Genomic DNA, 25,506 nt, shown 5'->3' on the forward strand with positions numbered 1-25,506 from the left:
GGCACAGCGATAGAAGGTCCTGAGGATGCGGGGCCTCATGCCAAATCTTTTCAGTCTCCTGAGAAAGAAGAGGCGCTGCTGCGCCTTCTTCACTGTTTTGTTTATGTGTCCTGACCACGTAAGATCCTCAGCCAGATGTACACCAAGGAACCGGAAGCTGTTCACTCTCTCCGCAGCAGCGCCGTTGATGGTTATGGGGGTGTGTACTTCTCTGCACCTCCGGAAGTCCACTATCAACTAAGGTGGTCAGTTTCAAGTTATACTAAACACTGACAGCATTGGATCCTCAAAGTAATTCTCAAAAGATCTAAAAACAAAGATTGTCAAGGGAAGGCTGCAAAAACGTACCTCAGAGGTTTAAATTCAATGTCAACTGTAAGGACAGTAATCAGGAAATAGAAGAGCACAGGCACATCTGCTGTGGTTGAACTCAGGTCAGGCCAAGAAAATTACAGGAGCTGCATATGCAGCGGATTGTAACAATGAATCAGCTCCAAAAACCTGCAGAGCATCTTGCTGAAGATGTGTATTTGTACATATGTATGGGAGGCTAATGAAAAGAAGGCCTTTCTGCATTCACACAAAAACAGAATTGCTAGTTGTACAATAGCTCATTAAGACGAGCCAGATTAGACTGATGAAACAAAAATCAAATTATTTGGTTATGACAAAAAGCACTGTGCTGTGGAATAATGGAAACACAAACCTCCCAATTTTCCGACTCCATCTGCTTCTTCAGTTTCTCTGCTGTGTCTTTCACCTGCTGGAGCTGTTTGATGATTTCGCTATATGTCTCACCCTGGAGCTGAAATGTTACATGAGGAAAGAGCAGAAGAAAGAAACAATCATGTTTAAGACAATAATGATAACACAACCAGAGTCAAATAAAAGCTGTATTATGTAAATATTGTTCATCAGTGCTGCTCATTTCATGAATTACGTAAAACGCTGCGTGCAGATGATTTAAATTTAATATAAATTTATTCATTTATATTGAAGAGTCTGACGGTGAGTAAATATTGATGTATGTAATTATTCTATTCATAAATAGAGTTCAGTAAAGTCAGTTAAATTCAGAATGTTTATGATGGAAAGACAAACCTGAAGCTGCTTCAGCTTCTCTGCTGTTTCTTTGTCCTCCTGGAGCTGTTTGATGATTTCACTATATGTCTTACCCTGGCGCTGAAATGTTACATGAAGAAAGAGCACAAGGAAGAAATGTTCATGTTTAAGACACAATATTGAAAAGACAAAAAGAGTCACATTAAAGCTGTATTATGTAAATATAAGGGAGCTGATGTAGCATGATGTTAACAACATTAAGTGTTTTGCGATGATGTCAACAATCTTGCAGTGGTAGGATTTCAAAGTTGTGTTTGGTTAATGATACAGAAGCTGCTGCTGGACAAAACTGCAGGAATATAAGTGCACAGGTCTGTGATCATTGGGAGGATGACAGCATCACATGTGTCCATGTTTACCTCTGTCTGCTGAGAGATGCTTTCACTGACCTTTGATTCCAGTGTAGGAAATATGTCTGTCAGCTTCGTAATGATTTCATCCTTCTTTCCAGATTTGATAATCTGTCAGAAAAAAAAGACAGAGAGATGTTGATGTTTCTGCAGCACTTTGTTGATGAAAGTGATAAAATTATTAAAGCTTCACACTGTGAGCAACATATTTCCAACCGTACTTAGTCTGATTGGTGTTTTTCTTTTTCTTAATGATACAGACTGTAAAGAGTAAAATTTCTCTACTTTGTCTAAGAGAAACCCAAGATCACGTCAGTGTCTACAGCCTGCCATTTGACTCTGTTTGCACTAGTGATTTATTCTTTATTTGTCTTAAATAATGCTAACTCTCTGCTTGTATATGATCGCCCAACTCCCCTGGCAATAAGATCTTCTTATTTAAAACCTGTTATTTGCAGTCGTGGATATCAGGGAACCTTCTCCCCACAATTCCGTTCAGGAGTTCCAGTTTGTCTCTGTTGTACTTCAACTGAGAGTGCACCGTAGATGCTGTGGGAAATGCATTGGCTTATTAGTGAAAATGAAGGCGACCTTGGCATGATTTGCAAAAACACCTCACGCTATCCCGAATGGATTTGACCGCGTCAACTAGTAATAATAATGTATACTTTATTGATCCCCGTGGGGAAATTCTTCTCTGCATTTAACCCATTCCCTCAGTGAAGCAGTGGTCAGCCACCAGTGTGGCACCCGGGGAGCAGTGTGTGGGGACGGTACCTTGCTCAGGGGGTACATCAGGGTAGCTGTTCAGGGGATTCGAATCCCCGACCTTCCGATCATGGGGCAACCGCCTTTACCGCTTACACCTCTTGTTGGGTTTACTACAATAACCTCGCGCCAAGTGTTCTCCCCGTCTTCACTCAGGTGGAGTAAACCCTCAGAACCTACAGCTGATAGGTCAGGCACCCTCATCGGCCACTGAGCCACTGGTACCACTAAGGATAAGTCTTGTTAGTGCTCGATCACTAACAAACAAAAATTTTATTCTTAAGGACTTCTTCACTAATCCGGAACTGCATCTAATGCTTATGACAGAAACCTGGCAGAGAGCCAGTGAGTCCAGCTGTTTTACTGAACTTTTACCTTCAGACTCTGAATATCTTAACATGCCTGGGTGTGGTGGAGTGGCGGCTGTTTTTAGGAAGAAGCTCACCTACAAATAACTCTTAACTGACTCTTATTCAAGTTTTGAACTTCTGATGTTTGAATTGTTGCAGCAGTATACACACCTCCAAAATATCACAAGGATTTTATTCTAGACTTTTCAAGCTTTTTAGCTGGTATCGTGCAAACAACAATTAGAACAATTTTCTATTACTTTTAAAAAGGTTTTAGGATCTCCCCTCGGCTTTGCTACCAAGGAGAGGAGATTTTCGTGATAAACTGCAAAACTGAGGTTGCTTCTTTTAAAACTATCCGCTTGAAACCACAATCGAACCCATGGATAAATGAGGCCACTCATTCAGCCAGATGAGAGTGCAGGGAGGCCTAACATAAGTGGAAAAAAGATGGGCTGCAGATGTCTTTACTTTAGTGTCTCGGTGAAGTTAAAGCCTGGATGGCCTCTAACTTCCTTAACTTTAATGAGAACAAAACCGAAGTGATCATTTTTGGACCAAGTTGCAATCCCAGCACCATCTTGTTAACCTGCACAGTCTTGAGCCTTTTATTATTTCACATGCCAAAAATTGGGGGCTTATATTTGACAGCAATTTCACCTTGTACAGTGGTCTTTTTTCAAACTTATATCTATCTCTGAAATCATTTTTGTCTTTTAAAAACTTTCGAGGGTTTGGGGTCGTAGCACCTAAACTGTGGAATAATCTACCCTTACACATCAGAAAGGCTCCTACTGTCAATCTTTTAAATCTTATCTTAAAAAGCATTTATATTCACTGGCTTTTAATACAGTATGAGAGTTATATAATATGTATATGTTTGGTACTAATATAATATTAGTACCAAACATCAAATACCATATAAGCTATTTTACTAGTTATATTGTATTTTTGTACAACACTTTGATCAACAGTGCTGATTTAATGAAATGTGGTAAGGAAATAAATAAATGATAAACGATAAAATATAAAGAGCCTAAATTATGTAAAGTCACAAACTCATAAAAAACTAAAGTCGCCTAATTTTTTTAAACACTTTATTTAAATACAACTGCTGAGGGCTGGTACTACTCTGCTTCAGCGTATGAACTTCAGAACAATAAATAAAAACATAGTGGTCTCATATATTTAGAAGCCTGAAAGAACTTTTATTATTGCTGTCAATGTAAGGTTTATAGAATAATGATAAATTTAAATATGACCACAGCTCTTAAAGGATACTGTGTCTTTAATGCAATGAACATGTGCAATATTCTCACTCGTCTTTGTCTCTTCACACACAGTTAATCACATCAAATGGTAAACAGTAAAAAGAAGCTTTAAATCTCATTTCCACTTAGTGCTATTTGATCAGGTGTGTGATAACATCAATATTTAATATGAAATAAGCTTAAATTTCAACAGCACAAAATGCTGTCAGTTGCAAAAAAGAAAAATCAATATTACACCAAACATTCAGCTCTGGTAGATCTCTACATATCAAAGTTAGAAAACACTCTGATTTGATGGGAAAACATTTTCTACTTCACTGAGGAGTCAACTGTACAGTGTGTCATCGTCGTTCACCCACATCCAAAAAACACTGTGTATAGGGGAGGAGGTGACCTTTATTTACTGAGATCAACAGCAGCATGTAAATATACCCTAAACTCTTTTTAAAATATATTTTAGACCTTTAGATGTTGTTTTATTTATTTATTTATTTATTTGTATAGTCTGCTGGTGAGTAAATAATGATGCAGGCTATTATTTTATTCATAAAGAGAGCTGAGTCAGCAAATTTACATTATTTATGATGAAAAGACAAACCTGCTGATTTTTGGACTCCAGCTGAATCTTCAGGATCTCTGCTGCTTGTTTCAACTGCTGGAGCTGATCGATGGTTTCAGTTTTCTTCTCCCACTGCAGGTGAAATGTTGCATGAAGAAAGAGCAGAAGGAAGAAATGTTCATGTTTACTGAGATCAACAGGAGACTTTCCAGATTAAAATCTAAACTTGAAAACTGAAACTTGTTGCTTCTAACATGTGAATGATGCAGTGAATGACGATCAGATCAGGAACGATCCTCTTGCACAGGAGTGAGTCTACTCCTCTCTATCAGCCTACAGCAGCACCATCACACAAAGCCAACAAATCATGCATGTAAAGTGAAGCAGCAGCGCTTTAGTTTAATGAGAAGCTGAAACAGAACTGATCCTCTACATGATCACAAGCACCAAAAGTGAAGTTTCTGCTTTCACTGTCATGATCTTGAGTAGGGCTGCCACAAACGATTACTTTGATATATTTGATATTATTCTTGAGCATCTCAAACTTCTGATAATCAGTTGTCTGTTTGACGTTTATTCAGCTGTGTAAAAACTATAACTTTAATCTCAGCCAAACCGATTTACTCAGGAACAAATAAAATACTGAAAAAAGCCAAACAATAACATTTTTAAGTTATCTAAGTGACTTATATATTATGTTTAACCTGAGTAGCAAAAGACAGCGGTGGGTTTGAAAACGATTTGCCGGGAGTTCGGTGTTCTCACCGGCTCTAGTGAGCCTTGAACTCCGGCTAGCTTTCGATCTGGTGGGTAACAGACGTCTCCGAAAACGTCGGAGCGCTTTTGAAAATATGTGGTGTTTTGATAAACTGAGCAGATATTTGAAGTTTACACAGCTATATTCTCGCCTGAAAATATGTTAAGAGTTTATTTTGTGACCCAGAAAGAATAATAAGAGTAATATTAAAACTAACTAGCCGCCGCCATTGTTGGAAACTGAGCAGGGCCGCGCTATGAATTCTGGGATAGGTTGGGCCACGAAGTATACACTCAACCCATCCTTCAAATCTGGGGAAATGAAGGGCGCATTTGTCAACCGCATTTGTCGGAGTCTTCGAATTTGGACAGTTTTCCTCGTGTCGCTGTAACGTAATCAGCCTACAAATTCCGGCACAGGGGGATGTGGTTCCTGAATTTGGAAACAGCTACAATACTGGACACAGCTTCTTCTTCTTCGGGGTTTAACGGCAGCTGGCATCCTTGTACATGCAGTGCTGCCATCTTCTGTTTCAGTCCGTTATTACACTCTTAAATCTTACTACTTATTCCTGCGTCTTTTGGGATCTTACAAAGCTTCAAACGACGCGTCCACTATTAAATTAGTCGTTGATGATTTTAATAGTCGACTAATCCTGGCAGCCCTAGTCCTGAGTCAGTGATGCGATGGTTCAAGGTTTGTGGACTTTATATTGTTTGAATAATCTATGTTGGTTCTTGGTTTCATTTCTATTATGCTTAAAGTGTGTTTAGGTTAGAGTAATCCCTCTGTCTGTGCTCCCCATTGTCTTGTGTAATGTTCTTTGTGTTATTTGTCTCTCCCTGTGAAGTCAGTCTTGTCTACATGATTATTTGCCTTTCTGGTCCCCAGTCATGTTTATCTGTCTCCCTCACTCTCTCCCTTGTCTGTATTTAGTCTGAGTTTCAGTGCGTGTTTCTCATGTTTCCTGTTTTATTCTGACAGTCTCCTGTCCTGTGTGCATCATGTTCAGTTTTGTTTCTCCTGTCTCATCTCTTAGATCATGTCCAGCCGTGTTTCCCAGGTGGTTCCTCTCAGCTCTCTTGTGTATAAGGCTGTGTCCCAATTTAGAGACCGCACACTTAGAGTATGCATTTTGAGTGCGATTATGTCACCGCCGAACGACGACGGCTGTCCCAATTCAAAGTGTACTTCAAATACATACTCCAAATGCGCCGTAGATTTCCCCAAATATCGAGCGTGGTCCGGTGCACGCTTCGTGAACCCATATATCCCACAATTCATAGCATGGTTGTGGGTGTGGATAATTTTGCCTCAAAATACGGCAGACGCTGAAGCGGATCGGCTGAAGAGTGAACTGTCAAAAGTAAGTACGGAATATCATGTCACTTAGTTATGTACGAATGTTTAATAATGAAGAACATTAAAACATTACTGTTGGCCACATGTTGGCAAAGTTATGTGACATTAGCGATGTTTGTATTTTCAGCAATGACTTGGTTTTAAAGCCTTTCAAATATACGCCGTCCAATAGTTGACCTTAATCTTACAGAGAATGTGATGATTTTATGGATAATTAAAGTCAGTCATATATCCACAAACACAACAAGCTGAAAGTCAGTGATGCTGCTCGGTTTGCAGTCCTGAATATGACGGCACAAGCAGGATTCACTGCACTGTTAATGTTAGCTATGTTATATTGCTGCCTCTGTTCGGTGGTGTCGAGCCAAACGGACTTTAACGTGTGTTTGAACGAGCTGACGGTTCACTCGTTAAGCTGAAAGAAAGATGCTTTAATCACAGGAGTCACACATGTGTCCACTGTACCATCTGGGAACTCTTCTTGTTTAGCACTCGTAATAACACAAACACTACAGGGAGTGCAGAATTATTAAGCAAGTTGTATTTTTGAGGAATAATTTTATTATTGAACAACAACCATGTTCTCAATGAACCCAAAAAACTCATTAATATCAAAGCTGAATGTTTTGGAAGTAGTTTTAGTTTGTTTTTAGTTTTAGCTATTTTAGGGGATATCTGTGTGTGCAAGTGACTATTACTGTGCATACTTATTAGGCAACTTAACAAAAACAAATATATACCCATTTCAATTATTTATTTTTACCAGTGAAACCAATATAACATCTCCACATTCACAAATATACATTTCTGACATTCAAAACAAAACAAAAACAAATCAGCGACCAATATAGCCACCTTTCTTTGCAAGGACACTCAAAAGCCTGCCATCCATGGATTCTGTCAGTGTTTTGATCTGTTCACCATCAACATTGCGTGCAGCAGCAACCACAGCCTCCCAGACACTGTTCAGAGAGGTGTACTGTTTTCCCTCCTTGTAAATCTCACATTTGATGATGGACCACAGGTTCTCAATGGGGTTCAGATCAGGTGAACAAGGAGGCCATGTCATTAGTTTTTCTTCTTTTATACCCTTTCTTGCCAGCCACGCTGTGGAGTACTTGGACGCGTGTGATGGAGCATTGTCCTGCATGAAAATCATGTTTTTCTTGAAGGATGCAGACTTCTTCTTGTACCACTGCTTGAAGAAGGTGTCTTCCAGAAACTGGCAGTAGGACTGGGAGTTGAGCTTGACTCCATCCTCAACCCGAAAAAGGCCCCACAAGCTCATCTTTGATGATACCAGCCCAAACCAGTACTCCACCTCCACCTTGCTGGCGCCTGAGTCGGACTGGAGCTCTCTGCCCTTTACCAATCCAGCCACGGGCCCATCCATCTGGCCCATCAAGACTCACTCTCATTTCATCAGTCCATAAAACCTTAGAAAAATCAGTCTTGAGATATTTCTTGGCCCAGTCTTGACGTTTCAGCTTGTGTGTCTTGTTCAGTGGTGGTCGTCTTTCAGCCTTTCCTACCTTGGCCATGCCTCTGAGTATTGCACACCTTGTGCTTTTGGGCACTCAAGTGATGTTGCAGCTCTGAAATATGGCCAAACTGGTGGCAAGTGGCATCTTGGCAGCTGCACGCTTGACTTTTCTCGGTTCATGGGCAGTTATTTTGCGCCTTGGTTTTTCCACACGCTTCTTGCGACCCTGTTGACTATTTTGAATGAAACGCTTGATTGTTCGATGATCACGCTTCAGAAGCAATTTTAAGACTGCTGCATCCCTCTGCAAGATATCTCACTATTTTTGACTTTTCTGAGCCTGTCAAGTCCTTCTTTTGACCCATTTTGCCAAAGGAAAGGAAGTTGCCTAATAATTATGCACACCTGATATAGGGTGTTGATGTCATTAGACCACACCCCTTCTCATTACAGAGATGCACATCACCTAATATGCTTAATTGGTAGTAGGCCTTCGAGCCTATACAGCTTGGAGTAAGACAACATGCATGAAGAGGATGATGTGGACAAAATACTCATTTGTCTAATAATTCTGCACTCCCTGTATGTGGCCTCAGGGGGATGAGAGGGGGAGCGTCACAGCGAGGGGGCCACCGCTCCAGCTTCCTGCCCCCTTCCAAGAACGATGCACGGTGGCAGGCCTAGTCGGGCACCTCAAGGGACTCTACCTGAGCTGCTGTGTTGAGGACCAGCCCTGCCAGGCCCTGGTGGACACGGGGTCCACCATTTCCCTAATACGACCTGGTGTGTTTCCTGGAACATCCGGGCCGCTTGTGATGGGTTGGTCGCCCATCAACACCCAGCTGATGACAGTGACGGGGGAGAGAACTGACATGCGGGGGAAGAAACCGTTGCGGATCCGAGTGAAGGATTTGGAGCTGGTGCACGACTTCTGGCTTGCTGACATCCAAGACCAGTGCATCATCGGCCTTGATCTGCTGACCCGCTGGGGGACCTGCGTTGACACTGCGAAGCTGGCTATCACTCTTGGTACAGAGACTCTGGCCCTCCAGTGCGGTCAAAAGCAGGGAACCAGAGACTGCAGGCAGACGTGGCTGGTTCAGCACACCATCGACACCGGCTCTGCTCAACCCATCTGTCTGCGCCCACGCCAGCTGCCCGTCTCGAAACGGCAGGGAGAGCGGGCCCAGGAGGCACGGGGCGTGGTTACTGCTCGGGCCACAGCTGGCGGAGGGGGATGGCTCTCGTTGACCATGCAGCAGCTGAAGCAGGAGCAGGAGGCTGATGCGACGTTGGTTCAGGTGGGGGCCTGGCTGGAGGCAGCACGACGCCCAGGCTGGACAGGGGTTTCAGGACAGGGGCCCGAAGTGAAGGCCTACTACTCCCAGTACAACAATCTGGAGACCCGCGACGGCCTCCTGTACCGGAGATGGCGGGCCCCCGAACAGGGCAAGGATCTCCCGCAGCTGTTGGTGCCTCGGTCGCTGCGGTCGCAGGTGCTCGAGCTTGTCCATGGCTCGGTGGGGGCCAGCCACTATGGGAATGCTAAAACTCTCCGCCATCTCAGGGGACAGTTCTACTGGCCTGGTTGTCGACGGGATGTGGAACTTCATGTGCACTGCTGTGACACCTGTATGGCACGGAAGGGCCCCACTCAACGCCCCACTGGCCCCCTGCAGCAGCATCGGGTGGGGGCCCCGATGGAGAGAGTGGGAGGAGATATCCTAGGGCCTTTCCCCGTTCCCGAGGCAGGGAACTGGCGCGTGTCGGTGGCCAGGGACTGCTACAGGAGGCTGAGGGAGCGGCCACGAGTGGTTCATGATTACACCTGCCAGGCCCAGGTCAGCGCCGGAGTACGACAGAAAAGAGCCTGCGACACCAGGTGCCGAGGGGGAGCTTTCATGCCTGGCGACAAGGTTTGGGTGTACTGCCCGGTTCGCAAGAGAGGGGTGTCCCCCAGGCTGTGCGGTCACTGGCAAGGGCCGGCGGAAGTCGTGGGGCAGCTGACAGAAGTGGTGTACCAGATCCGCATGCCGGGCCCAGGGCGCGTGGTGGTGTTGCACCTGGACAGGCTCTCACCGTACCGCCCGCCCGCTCCAGCAGTCGCCGGGGCAGGGGATGCTGGTGGCACCCCAGGTTCTCATCCGAGTGACTCCTCCCCTGCTGGTCGAGATCGGCCTGCGCGTCGAAGGAAGACACATGGACATTTGCAGGACTTTGCGTTGGGTAATGGGGTTGTCGGGGACGACTGACCCCTTAGGTGGGGGCTATGTAGCGGGCCAGGGCTGTTTGGGGTTCTGTTATTACAGTAATGTGTTTGTTGTCATGTTGTTATGGTGACGGGTGACGCGCTCTCTCGGCGACTGTGTTTCCGGTGAGAGGGCGCCTTTTTGTTGTTGTTCTGTTGTTGCCACGCTGAGCAGGGAGGTAGCGGCAGTGTTCTCGGCAGGGAGAAATAAACGGGTGCTCCCAAGAAACCTCTGTCTCCTCCGTGTCTGAGCTCGCCACAATATGTTTTAAAAACTTTAAGCGCTTATTTCTTAAATCCAGCTTCAGTTACATCTATGTCAGTGTTTGAGGGCTCAGTGTGTAAATTAGCCTTTATATGTGCAGCTTTCATGTCCTCTTAAAGGTCCAGCTGCTGTTTTTAACAGAGAGAGAAAAGAGAGAGCTAACTTCACTCAGAGATGGAGAAATCCCACTTTAACCTCTTCCATGCTCATCTTCTGTTTAGAGGAAAAGTCTGACCCTTTACAATGGAGGCAACAGAAAATAGAGCTTTTTAAATTTTTCTTCTTTTTGTCTGTTCAATCTCTACTTAAGTGGTTCAACCTAAGTACATTTATTAGAAATATAATTTACACTGAACTAATGTTTTTATTCCCATTTACTGATATTATTTCATTATTATCTAGCTTTCCAAGAAAAAAGATGGAAGAAACTTCCTCCAAAGAGTTACTTTTACTTTCTTACTCTGAGTAAATTTCAGAGTCGGTACTTGTTCACTTTTACTTGTGTAAAAATTTGTGGAAATTGAATCAGTAGTTCAACTTTTACTGAGTATTTTTTAACACTAGTATCTGTATTTCTATTTTAGTACAAAATGTCTGTACTTTTGTCACCTCTGGTGTCGTCATTAGGATGAAGATTTGTGTCAGTCCGTGGGATTGTACTCTTAAGGCTTATATTGTTAAATGGTAATTATGTGAAGGTGTATTTGTGTCCTTGTTATGGAGTAACACAAAAGTAATGTAACACATAATGTAATGGATTACTCACTCCAGGTGATAAATAATGTAACTTCTAACAAATTACACTGAATTACAGCATGAGCAACACTGGTTAAAGCCACAATCAATAAATCTGCTTATATGATATAAAACACAAAGATGAGGTAAAAAACTTGTTTTTCATGCTGGGGTTGTATTTTTAAATCATTATGTTTCTTTTATTTATGAGCACACCTATTGTTTTTGTTGGTGATGTGTGTTGTCATCAACCAAATTGAAAGGTTTGATTATATAAAATCATTTTAACAGTAGCAACATTTTTACCAAAACAGAGACTGTGGTGACATTACTGAAATAGTAATCTGATAATGATAATGTGAAACACATTATTTCTGCTTCATTCCTTTGAAATCAAGAGAATTCTTTGTACTGACACTTAGTAAATGCCCATAATGCACATAATGTCTGTGTGGTAACCGTGTGCAGGTTGTTTTTTCTTCTTTTTTTTTCTGTTGAGCATTATTTCAGGTAGTTTTATTGTGAAATCCGGATTAGTATTTCATTTCATTTCTGAAAAACAATGAACATCTTGATATTTAACTTATTCATGTTTATCTACTCACGCATGAAGTCTGCTTCTTAGTTTGGACAGAAGAGCTGCTGGTATTTTGTTTCTCTCTCTCTGTCTTCCTCAGAGGAACTTCAGCATCTCCTGAGTCAGTCTGATCCTTTGGCCTCCTGTTGTTCTCTTTTTGAAATTGAAATTAAATAAGAAGGAAATACCCAAACTTGGATTAAAATATGAAACCTCTCATCAGAGTCTCAATGAAAACATTGATTCATAGTAGCGGTAAATAATTAATTAGTGACTTACTGTGTTTCCTCTTTCTAAGTAAAAGAACAACGGATGATAATATTAACAGGATGATGCAAAGAGCCAAACTAACAGCCAAACCGATGATGACAGAGGAAGAACTGGACGGGATCTCAAAGAAATCCTCTGAAATCATATAAAAGAAATAATTTGGTTACATTTGGACTTCAGATGTTCAAAAAGTCTTTCTATCATAAATGTAATAATATAATTTGAACCTTGAACATGTATGTGTGTCTCTCTGCTCTGGTTGGTGTTCCTCTGTTGGACTCTGCAGGTGATGTTGTTGCTGTGTCTCTTCTCCACAGTCACTCTGCTGCTGACAGTATAGAGGTCATCAGGACCTCTGAGGGTCTCTGTAGGTCCAGCAGAGAGGAGGTTTCCCTCACCGTCCAACCACAGCAGCTCAGGCTCTGGATACCAGCCTGCAGACTCACACTGTAACACCACTCCTCCTCTGTTTTTGTCAATCCCTGATAAACTGATGACAGGTGAGGTGGCAGCATCTGATGCTGAGCAAAAGAAAAGTTTAGAAAAGATGTTAGTGGGTGAAAAAACCTCCTATTATGGACAGTAATTCACAGTTATTAAATTATTAAAATTATACAATTCTGACGCATTTGGTGTGTTCTCTTTTCTAAAGTCTACTTACCAACCACAAGCTTAACAAAAGATTTTTTCTTCATTAAAGGAACACTGCATTCATATGTTCCTCCATCAGACAGTTTTACTCTGGAGAGTTTCAGTGAAATGTTTCCATTCTTCAGTTCATTGATGAACAGTGATGTTCTTCCCCTGTATGAAGGATTTCTTGTATTCACCAGATCCTGACCGGATCGCCACACATGGACAAATCTTGGGTTCAAGTCAGATCTTGTCCACTCCAATATCTGAGCTGTCACATCCTCTGCAGGCTCCACGTGACATGGTAAAATAACATCATCATCAACTAATGCAACTACTGGTTGATGTGGACCAACCACCTGAGACTCCGCTGTAGACAGGAGGAAAAACAAAGAAAGAAAGAAAGAAAGACAGAAAATTAGTTTATTAATTTCTGCCGCAGGAGAAAGAAAGAAAGAAAGAAAGAAAGAAAGAAAGAAAGATTGATTGATTGATTGATTTTTAACAACACATTTATTACCAATAAATAAACATCAAGACATCACAAGTTTTGTCACAAAGGGAAAAAAAACAAAAGACAAAGCTGTCACATAAACATAGGGCTGAAGTACAAACGGCCATCTATAACAGAAAACACCACATTCCTAAAACACCACTGAGAAGAAAAACCTGTTAAATTATTCATCAATGAGTAAAACTGAAACTCTACTTTAACTCGACATTTAACCAGCAAAATGAAAGTAGTATCAACTTGTTTCCCTGAAAAATTATCAATCTTATCCTTTCAACTTTTATATATAGAACATTTTGCTTGACCCACCACAAAATTTAGCAGCTTCCATTTTGAAGCCTCTTTTTTTGTATAGCCAGCACCAAAGAGAGATGCCAATGGAGACCAACCCACTCCAGATTTTTCAAAGACATACTCCAACATAACAAACAGTGGTTCAAGGCGTTTACATTCAAGAAACATGTGAAAAACTGTCTCTGTTTCCTGACAAAATGGACACAATTCACTTGCACCTTTTTTAATCTTGGACACAAAACTATTGGCAGCAATGGCCCCGTGCAAAATCCTCCATTGTAGATCACCTGACCGCTTATTTAAAGGGGGTTTATAAAAGACCCGCCATATAGGTTTTTTACCATCCTCAACTTTCAACTTTTCTCTCCATACGGTATCTGTTCTTCCACTCAATTGCCTTTTATTTAACCCTTGAAGAGACAATCTATATAACAGTTTTCCACTCAACATGTGAAAATCTGAGTCCTTTTGGTGCACAAGCTGTGGTCCTGCCATGCCTGTAAAATCAATATTCAATCCCAATCCTGGGTAAGGATCCCTTTCATCAGGAATCTCCAATCCACTCGAATAGTCCAACAGCATTTCCTTTTCAAATGCAGTTAACCGTCTAAGCCACGAGTCCAGAATACACCTCATGATGCGACTTGATTTCAAACCAACCAAAGATGCTGCTGCTTCTGCGTTCCGAAGGTCTGGTCCAGCCACCTCCACAATTTGTCTCAGTTTGAGAACCTTTGTCTCAAGCAGTCTGTTCGCAAAAGCAAGTCCTTTCCCATCATGTGCATCCAGCCGGGCTCCAAACAGCAACGGTTCCTCTAGAAGCCAAAACAATGAAGAAGTAGGCTCCAGTCTTTTCAATGTGAAAATGGTCCAAGCTTTGAAAAGTCCTTTATAAAACAGTGGCATGTCATAAGAACGTATCAAATTACAGTTTACTAAAAACACTGAAGCATCCAAGCCCAACTCTCCTATTCTTCTTAAAATAACACTAGTTACTGGTTTCCAGAAAACATCTTCGTCCCTTCCCATCAAGTACTTCTGAATAAACTGCAATGTGAAAGCAGCAGTTCTGCTCTCCAGGTGAACCAGCCCTTGTCCACCTTCCTCTTTGGGCAAAAAAAGCACAGCCAGTGTCGGTTATCCCAAAAGTTTACACAATAAGCCAGGGGGTGGCTCCAGACAAGCTAATCGATGGCACAATACAGAAGCAACTCAGTTGTTTATAATCAACACCCTCCCTCTATATGACATCTGGGGTAATAACCATCTCCACTTCCCTAATTTCCCCTCAACTGTCCCCAACACCCCTTCCCAGTTCTTGTTTACCATATCATCATCCCCCAAGTACACATCCAAATACTTCAAACCATCTCTTTTCCACTCCAAACCACCTGGAAGTTGCGGGAGTCCAGTGCGCCAATCTCCTATTGCACTCTTAGCCCAAATTACTCGTGCAGCTGAAAATCTGCAGAAGTTTTCAACAATCATTCCTAACTTATTGACATCATTTTGACTTCTAACAAAAACAACAATATCATCAGCATATGCAGATAGGTTAAAAGACATGTTAAAATCTGCTAAACTCATCCCAGCAATAGAACACCTAATATTATTTAACATTGGTTCAATAGACAGAGCACATAACATGCCAGACAGCGAACAACCTTGCCTGATACCTCTGGTAACTTTAAAAGGTTTACACAAACAACCGTTTATTTTCAGTACACTTTCAATGTCTTCGTACAACACCATAATCTTGGCAATTAAGTCAGTGCCGAGACCAAACCTTTCCAACACACTCCAGAGGTAACGGTGCTCAACTCTGTCAAATGCCTTTTCTTGGTCCAGAGAAATCAGACCAATATCACATCCCAGTGAACTGGAGACCTCCAAAATATCTCTGACTAGTGACACGTTATCGACAATAGACCTGCCTGGCACGCAGTAGGTTTGTGTTCGATGGACAACTTGATCCATCACCGTTTTCAGTCTGTTTGCCAGCACTTTCGACAGTATTTTATAATCAGTGCATAATAAAGAGACAGGCCTCCAGTTCTTAATATCTTGAAGATCACCTTTTTTAGGCAACAGTGTTAGAACCGCTCTTCTGCAGCTCTGAGGTAAAGATCCTGTAGCAAAGCTCTCTTCAAAAACCTCCATGCCATCAATACCCAGGTCAGACCAAAAAGCTGTATAAAATTTGACTGGAAGTCCATGTATGCCAGGGGCCTTCCCTCCTTCCAAACTTTGTAAGGCAGTATTAATTTCAGTCAGTGTTAGAGGCTCCCCCAGCTCCTTGGCGAAATCCTCAGAAATTCTGGGGAGACCGCTGCAGAAGGCATGAAAAGTCTCTTCATCCTCCAAGAACTCAGAACGATAAAGCTCAGAGTAAAAATCTGCTGCTCTCCGCCTGATGTCACCATCCACTGTCAAAAGATCCCCAGCAGATGATTTCAAAACATGTATGAACTTGCTCTGTCCTTTCTTTTTTTCCAGCGAAAAGAAAAACTTCATAGGAGCGTCCATCAAAGAAAGGTTTTGAAACCTGCAACGAACCAGTGCCTCCTGTGCTCTAGAGCCCAGCAAGTCAGCCAACAAAGTTTTTTTAGAATTGAGATTCTCAAAACAACCTCGGTTTCCTGTGGAATTCGCAGACACCTGCAGCTCCACTATTTCAGTCTCCAGTTCTCTCATAGATTTGGCTAAGTCCGAAGAGACATTGAAAGTGTACTGTTGACAAAATTCTTTTATTTCAGTTTTGCCCCGGTCCCACCACTGCCTTAAACACAGAAAGTCATCTTTCCTAGATCCAAACACTCTCCAGAAAAAGCTAAACGCTGTCTTGAAATTTGCATCTAGTAACAAAGCAGTGTTAAATTGCCAGTAAGCAGACTTATGCCTAAGATTTGCAATAAAAGTAGTACAATCAGAGAAAGAAACAGGATGTATGTTACACTCTTTAAAAATTCCAAAATGATGTCTAAAACAGTATATCCTGTCTAATCTAGCTGCAGTTAAAAAGTTTCCTCTACACCTAGCCCACGCAAATTGTCTTGTTTCACTGTGCATTTCCCTCCAAACATCAACTACAGACTGTGCTTCTGTCAAACTCTTTGGAACTGTTTGTGAGAGCACATGGGGTTCTAAATGATTTCTGTCCAACTGATCATTTTCTGTACAGTTAAAATCTCCAGCCAAAAAAAGAAACTCTTCTGGATCACACATGCACAAGACAGCCTCAAGCTTGCGTAAAAACAGAACTCTCTCTTGCCCCGTATTTGGAGCATACACATTCACAAACAGAATCGTGAAACATGCTTTAATTTCATTAACTCATACACACCGACTCTCTTCCTCATATCTCTGGCTCCATTCAGGTTTAAAGTAGAAACTCTGAAGTTACTCATCACCAAAGATACAAGGATAAATAAAAATAGAAAACACAAAACCTTAGATGCCATCATACTCCTCGTCATTATTAAATTCCTGCTTAAGTTTTGCAACTATCTTTCTCAGTCTATAGACTTCTTTGTCCGTATAATCACCCTTTCCTTTATTGCTCAACTGTGATCTCACATACAACAAAAACAACTTCTTGTCTGGAAAGAAATCCTCTATTTTCACATTTTTCATATTCTTTGTGACCTTGAGAAAGTGTTTAACATTTTGCACCCCGTAACCTTTCTTCTGCTGTTTAACAGAGGCTCTATAGGTTGAACTTGCCAAACTATCTTCAGTCCAGCCTTCCTCTTCGCCTTCATCCTCTTCTTCCATATCGCTATCAGTGTCTACCCGATTCTGTCCCGAGCTTCCCAACTCCATCTGTAACATCATTCTCAATTTGAGAGCTAGCTACACTCCCTGATTTCGTCTTTTGAGCTTTAAAGGACTCCTCTAACTGCATCTGACTACCTTCTGTGCCCTCGGGATCATTTGCAGTTGTTCTCCCTTCTTGAGTCTCCCCTGAGCTCTCCTTCACTACACCTGTGTTATCCTCCTGATTGTCCTGTGAATTTATCACTGTTTGGCTTTGAGTACGGACAATTTGCTCCACATTTTCTTCTTCTGTAATCTGCTTTTCCTGCACTTCAGCTGCTTTCCGACCAGGTTTCTCACCACTTTACTCTCCCGTTACGTTTAATTCATTGCTCCCCAAATCTCTGGCTTCTGCTGTTCTCTGCTTCTTCTCTCCGCCTTCCCCCCTAGCTTGTTCCAAATTATTTGAAGAGACATGTTTTCCAGGACACGCTCGAACTAAATGGCCAACCTCGCCACACCCAAAACACATCACCGTGCCCAAAGTCAAATATAAGTTATAGTCAAAATCATCCACTCGCACATTACACACTAAATTTAGGTCTTCATCCTTTTTATTTAGGATCATAAGAACCTGTCACCTGTGTGAGACAACGTGCTTTAACAGCGGCGATTTGCAACCCGATGACAGTTTTCTGATCGGAGAAATTATTTTTCCGTGCCGAGACAACTCTCTCACCAGTAATTCATCACTGATGAACGGAGGAATATTTGCAATCGTGACATTTTTCGCTGGGGTGCTTAGAATGTCATTCACGACAATACCCTTCTCAATCACTTTATTTGCCTTCTCCACAGTGTCAACAAAAATCACCACTGCGCTGCTTATCCGAGCAGCAGATTTAATGCTGCTATGACCCAGAATTTCACCAACCGCCAGACCACACTCCTCTACAGAGCAAGGACAAGTAGGTATGATCTTAAAACCATGTTGTCTCATAAGGTTAGTGAGGTCCATTTTGGCGATACGCACGCCAACCAGCAAAAAGCCGGTTTTACGCACGCAACAAAATCTGTAACGTTTAATTCAGTACCACGCACAGTATAAAAATCTAAACTATAATAAGAAAAAAGACATAACAGACAGAAAAGTAAAGTTGGAAACAAGTCCTCAATCACTCAGTCAGACTCACCACACACTCCACCACAACACTCCCAGCATGCAATGCAGAAAGCAATAAAGAAAGAAAGAAAGATGTGTTTATTAATTTCTGCAGCCAGTTTGAATGCAAATATTTAGTTAAAGATGACACTCAGCATAGAGCATTATTTTTCTTTCTCTTTTTAAGCATTGTGATGAAGATAAAATGTTAAAAACAGATGTTTCACTAAAGAATTAAATAAACACTTGCAGGCAGGAAACAAGTCACAAAAATCAAATTATAAACTACTGTTTGTACCAAATGTAACATATTTGCACTATTTTGTTTATATGCACTGTAATAAAAAATATTACACATGTAACATCAAACTTACCTCGATTTAAGTGTATTAGAAGATGGAAAATCAAAATACTGAAGACTTTGACTGGAGAAAGGGAGAGTCCATCTATCTGTGGAAGCATCCTCCTCTGGAAATACATCAATGATACAAGTGTGGCCACAAAAGGTCATTAAAATCAATTTATTCAAGACTAAAAACATATTTTACATGTTACATGTTTTAATATGTCAAGTACTGTCATGAGGCCTTCAACATGCACTTAGCACTATAACTTTCCATTAACTCCAGAGTTAAGGCACCAGACATTTTGTTACTGATTAAAGTGAACACATTACTTCACATTAGTGCTAAATTGCAGCCTAGAGAATAACCTTTGGTCAGTGTCATCTTTAGCTTTGAGATGAACTCTGTCTGCTGCTGATTGTTTTGATTGTGTAATGGGCCACAAAGAAAGCTTAGCTATCAGATAATAAGGTTTCATAGATAGGTACTGAATTGGTCCACAAGGGAAATTATTCTGTTACATCAGCAGGATAAAGAATAAACATAGTGCAATATGCAATAAACAACAAATAAATACAAAGGGATCTGATCAAAATCTGTTTATAGATTACAAGTTCAGAGTTGGATAACCATATCTGATGTTTGCACATGTTCTCCTTTATTTCAAAAGATATCCCATAATAAAAGTATTTTAAAATTTATTATTTGTTATTTTCCATCTCATAATTTTCTGCATGGGGACAAAAGCTGGTCTCACCATAAAATCCATAAAATGGCCGTTTATAAAAAGTTGGAATCACAACTGGTAAACTTCAGCCAACAGAGACAGTTTGCTGTGAGTGTAGACTGCAAATTGACTTTTTAGCTGCTTGACTGTGCACAGCTGCTGTAAATCAGTCAAATATAAAATATTTACAGTGTTTTAATGCCTTCAGTTTTTTTTTACACAAAGTAGAACATTAAAACAGAAGAAAAAAATACTTGGAAGAATGACTCTGCACAGACCTCTACAGCATACTTTCACTTTCAAAACTTTCTTTTCTACTTTCAAATGAAATATTGTAATCCTTGGTCATTCATTTGTATTATTACATTTACACAGATTTATTTATGTCAGTGAAATAAATTATACTATAATCAGACTTTATAACTAGACATCAGAAAAGCATGTAGAACTTAAAAATAGACAATTTGAAAGAGACTTACTCGTGGAAAGTTGTGTGAGACTACAAGGGTGAACTCTGAAAATCATTAACCTGCTGGCCTTAACTTTGGCTTATTAACTCCATATCCCTCATATATGCTCAGAGTTATGCAAAAACTAAACCGTGTTAATCAAAGTGTAATGCTCGAAAAATCCATTTAACATCCATTGTTGATTCTGGTTAGGTCAGTTGTACAGTTTGTCAAATGCTGAACTTTGAGCCTGTTATAAAATAATCAAGATGAAACCATATCCGTCTTTGCAGTGTTCAAAAAGGGGGAAGCATTCACATGGTAGGTGTTGTCTCAGCTATCATGCTGAAGATGGCAGTAGAGGACTGAAGGCACACTGATCAGATACTCAGGGTTACCAATGACCAAATGAAGCTCTCTGAAGCTTGTATTGAAAAACGGTTCATTACTGAAAGCTTTTCTAAACAGTCCTCTTTGGTGACATCTGGTGACCCAAAATATGAATAGCAGTTTGCTACTACAACGTAAAATTAACTGCTTCTTTATGATTGCCCACTCTACAGAGCTGAGTTGCCAGCTTCTGTTTAATTCCATGTGACATTTTTGTGAACTATCAGGATACTGTTGTGGTGTTTTGAACATGTATTTTTAGGGGTGAAAAAATACATGTTGTTTTTATTTGATTAATAAATGATTTTGATAAATAAACATGTTTAAACATGTGCTGTGCTGTGTTCCCATTTTGCTTGTGACTTTTTGTCAATAGATATTAAAATAAAATAAATTGTATTGTATATTATTATATATAGTCTTATAATAGGTTGGGAGTATGCTTGTGCTGTGAGGTCTTTGCCTCTGATCATGTAATTAACCAGGTTAATTAACACGTTTGTTTATATATAATAAAACTTATATGTGTAGTGTATTTATATGTTTGTTTTAGACCCGTCTTGCATACAGCCCTGCAATGATATTCAAGGAATATGCTACTTGTACTCTTTTCACATTTGTAAATCTCATTTCAGTTGGGTACATACTATGTTACCTTCAAAAGCAACTTAAATGGTTGGATGACCTATTGCAGTGTCTAAGAATAATTCTGAATCACAGATTTTAATATACCGTATTTTTGGACCATAAGGCACACCAGATTATAAGGTGCATTAAGCGAAACAAAATAGTGAGATAAGTCAAACTTTACTCAACTCATTCTTCTTGCTTTCTCCATTTCTGTACCATTGATTCATTAATGTTGAATTCTCTCACAGCTGCTCTATTCCCACGTTGTTGCAGTATATTAATGACTAACCTCGTATTGTGGATGGATTATCTCAGTTGTTCTCCTGACTGAAGTTTGCTCCGTTTACAACATCCTCCCTGCGATCGCATTTGTCCCTAACCATCGGGAAGGGTTCCTGTAACTTTAATCGAGTGGAAAAAAGTTAGCGTTCATCCTCCAGCTTCACTGTGTTATGCTTTATGTTATGCTAACATATCTGTGTCGCTAGGGATCACATAGCACATCATTATATACAAGCTAGTCCAACTTCAATAACCGTGCAAAAGTCACTGCTGTTTAGTTTTCTGTCTTCATTTATGTTGGAAGTGATAGCAGAGCTGTACGTTTGAATTTCTTCAGATATCTCTCAGTCTGAACATGATATATCATGTTTAGGTGGAAACTAGCGAGCTAACTTACTGCTAACTTGTAACTCCGTTAAATTTAATAAATTCTGTTTTCATGGATGCCTGGGGCCCGTTCTTCATACCTCGCTAAGTAAGTTAGCCGGATTTGATTGTTGACGATTTCGCGTGATCTTGGATCATTCGGTTCTCCGAAGCTCATCCGGGACTTGCTGTCATAGCAACAGATCCGTAAGCGTAAACCTGCTCGGGAGCAGGCTTACTTTATGTAAACAGGATTAGATCGCGGCCACTCAGTTATGTCCGCTGCATTTATACGAAAGCAACAGCGATATTTCGCCACTGTTTTACCATAAATAAATATTATCAATGTAACTAAAGATAATGCAGTATTTGATTCTTTTATTGATTTCATACAGATACATACAGGTCATTTCCGAAAAAAAGGGAAATGTACTATTAATCATTCTATTTCATGTATTTGATTATTTCAGATGTAATTCATATTTTAGAGTAGTAATAGTTAATTACTTCGTGTAATCAAGATGAGAGACCACGGCTATAAAAGTGAAGGTGGATTTGGGAAGTCTGTCGCAGCCATGTCCTGTCCGTTTGTACGCGAGCAACCCATTGTGGAAGGTGCAAGATTGATAAGGAGAGTTTTCAGAATTCAGCGTATATTGCGGGATAGACAGGATCCTTTAGCTCAGCGCGACCGGTACGCCTAACTTTAAAAATTTAGGCGTACCGGCACAAAAGTTAGGCGCACTCAAATTTTTCAACGGCATCACTTAACACCGCAGTTTTACATGTGCACTTTCTTTGGGGGGAAGTCCATACAGACAATATTCATTTCTAAATTATTAACTAACAAACTTGTGCTTAAATTGCTTTGTCAATATTGTAGAAAATGTTAAACTTAATCATCATCTTGGCTCCTCTGATGACCTGTTTGCTGCTGCCTGCTGCTGAAAGGCAGTGGGGAGAGGGGACACTTGGGCAGTGCATTTATTGCAGCATATAATGTGTTTTCTGGATACACTGCTGTTTTTTCAGCATTCAAAGATTGATGGCACCGTGTCAGAGCTGGCTATGAATTTCAGACGGATCAGGCTTTAACTTAACAAAAAAGTTATCAATAGTTCTTTTCATCTTTTCTTATTACCCACAGCTACATCCACTTCTGTCGTGCCTAGGCGGATCACTAGGGCTGGGTATCATCACTGATTTCTATAATCCATTCGATTCCGGTTCTCAAAGTTCTGATTCGATTCAATTTAGCCTCAGAGGTCAGAAATATTATAATTCTGATCATTTATCAGTACTGATACACATGAGACTTCATCAGAATTGTGAACATCACAGCAGATGCCTTTGTGTCAAAGTAACTGAGAATAAAACACAGAAAAACATGAAGGAGATTTTCCTGGTCTGGCGTTTTATAGCAGATAACCTTAAAAATATTCTGCAATATTCTGCAATTCTGCATAATTTTAAGAAGTTTAAATTTCTTCAGTATTGAACAGCAGAAATTAGGCTTTCTTGTCCGAGGTCATTTAAGTGAAAAAAAGAAAAGAAAAGAAAAAGACAGCGGCCGACAGCACTGTAAACAACGGTAGACTGGTGGGTAAAAAGCGAATGAATAATGCAGAAAACAGAGATTTGAGACAGGAAACTGTTCTTGAAGTACAGAGAGAGAGAGAGAGCTGTGCATGAAGTGTGATTTTTATCATGGTGGAAGCAAAACAGCAAAACTCAGAGGGAATTCATGACGACATTGATCAAATGTGAAGCGTAGTTTGCTTCTTCTTTTGCAGCTAAGAATTTTGGTTGGAAAGACAAAACCTGCAGCTCAGAATCTAGCGCAAAAAAGACGGAAACACAGCGCGGACCCGACGCATCAGAATCGCTAAGCTCCGACAGCGTGTCCGTGTTCGGGCCGTGGGGTGAGAAAGCCGAGAAAGACAAAGCTGATCCTGATGCGTCGGGTCCGCTCTGTGTTTACGTCTTTGTGTGGAATCCGTTAATGAATTGATATCGCTTTATTCAAGCTACTCAGCTCTCTCTTCCACCTGCACTTTCAACTGGACCACGGCCAATCAGAGAGGTCCCGCTCGTCGCACTCTAGAGCCCTGTCAGGACTGTTTTATATCATCTGTTATCCATTTCAGTGTCGCAGGGGTGCCACCAGGGATTTGGGGTCCCGCGAAAAAAGATATCACTTTGGGCCCCACAACTTTAATATTGCAAACCATGCCAGCCCTAAAAAGTATAAGACTCTTCAGACATGGATCAATATTCTGCTAAGAGAAATAGATTTATTGATTTTGTGTATGACTGATGAGATATGTACAAGACACTTTTTACATTTTAATCATTGTAATGATAACTTTATCACATTTTTTTTTTAAATATTAAGTATTGTTTTAGTTATATATTTATAACTAAAACAATTGTTTGTATATCAGTTTTCAAACAAAGTATAGGCAACAAAAATATGTCTCTGTCCTGAGACCTAGTGGAGCTCAAAGACAGAGATCTAAAAATTATTTTTATTCATTTTTTGACATAAAATAACTCATCAACTATTTCAGGTACCAGTGGGGCTGGTTCAGTGTCAGGAGTGGGGAGATGGGAGTTGAACAGCTGAGCCTGAAGAAGAGGTTTGATCTGTTTGACCTGGCAGCAGGTCGGCAGATCAGTGATTTCGTAGACTTACAGTATACGTACAAAGGGTCTGCCTGCACCAATTACATGTTTGCTAAAATAACACAAACACATTCTTTTCTGTTAGAAGTGAAGTGAACTATCTAATACTAGGAAAGTCAAGCAGTTTCTTTCATGTGGACGTCACTACGATTTTAATTTCCAACCGTCTCCCTTTCTTTTTAAACTTAGGCTCCACTTTTAACAGAGGCATCCTACCATTTTACTGTTCAGCATCAGCTAGCAGCACCTGGACCAAACCAAATCATGAAGTAAGGAGGGGGAGGCGGGGTCAGAGTGACTGGATTTATTGTTTGCTGCAAAAAAAACAAAACAAAACTAATGCTAGGAAACAAAACCCTTTCTAATTACCTCGTGAAGCAAAAATAAAAAAAGACTAATTGAATGTTCACCTGTGTTCTAGATTCCCGTCAGTCACAGGCCCTTAGACTCATCATCACTCAGTGTTTGAATACAAACAAGGCTGAAAAACTGTTATGTTTGATTTGTCATATAGGAAACAGCTAATCACATGTAATAAAAACAATAGACTATGTGGTTTAAAGAGACTTCACATGTGAGACATTTATAAATACAGTTTATACTTTGAATAAATATAGATGATGCATTCTCAGTCTTCTTTACTCTGACTGAGCATTCATAGCTGTTTTTACTACAAGCCTCATTGATACAATCACACAGACATTCATAGAGCACTTGGTGTTTAAGCAGTTTAACATTCACTCACTCTGGTGAATGCATTTGGGCAACATGGCGTTTAATATCTTTCTTAAGGACACTTTGACGTGCAGACTGGAGCAGTAGAGGTCAAAAACTGTAAAATTTGTTTGTTAATGTCAAATTAAAACACAATATTAATCTTACACTGCTGTTTAATCTGCAGATTGAATTTAAAGGAAGCGATAAATACTCAAAACCTAAAACAAAGACACAAATATATTGTAATTCATCTGTATGTAAAGAATAGTTTCAGCTGGACTTGTTTTTGCAGCTCATGGTCAGTATCAGACATCTAACTGTTCTCTTTGTCCTTAACCTGCTCTCTGGTAAAACCACAGTGAGTCAGGCTTCATGTTATTAAAGTCAAACTGCAGGAAGAGGAAGTTTTCATCTGCAGTACAGAGCAGCTGTATTTCAGGCTT

The 25,506-nt window shown here is 40.5% G+C and overlaps 1 protein-coding gene across 1 annotated transcript; it reads right to left on the minus strand.

Annotated features, from left to right (window-relative positions):
• Nucleotides 1–1,364: 1,364 nt before the first annotated feature.
• On the minus strand, nucleotides 1,365–21,355 carry LOC120433920 (butyrophilin subfamily 2 member A1-like). The gene is made up of 8 exons (XM_039600998.1): nucleotides 21,303–21,355; nucleotides 18,848–18,941; nucleotides 12,779–13,120; nucleotides 12,345–12,638; nucleotides 12,127–12,252; nucleotides 11,876–12,000; nucleotides 4,460–4,552; nucleotides 1,365–1,583 (listed from the first exon to the last, which is right to left on the minus strand). Exons 2-8 carry the CDS (start codon nucleotides 18,933–18,935, stop codon nucleotides 1,365–1,367), a joined length of 1,287 nt encoding a protein of 428 aa, XP_039456932.1. The 5' UTR covers nucleotides 18,936–18,941; nucleotides 21,303–21,355.
• Between the last annotated feature and the right edge of the window lie 4,151 nt (nucleotides 21,356–25,506).

The sequence above is a fragment of the Oreochromis aureus genome, linkage group 3, assembly GCF_013358895.1.
Source record: "Oreochromis aureus strain Israel breed Guangdong linkage group 3, ZZ_aureus, whole genome shotgun sequence".
Taxonomy (NCBI): Eukaryota; Metazoa; Chordata; class Actinopteri; order Cichliformes; family Cichlidae; genus Oreochromis; species Oreochromis aureus.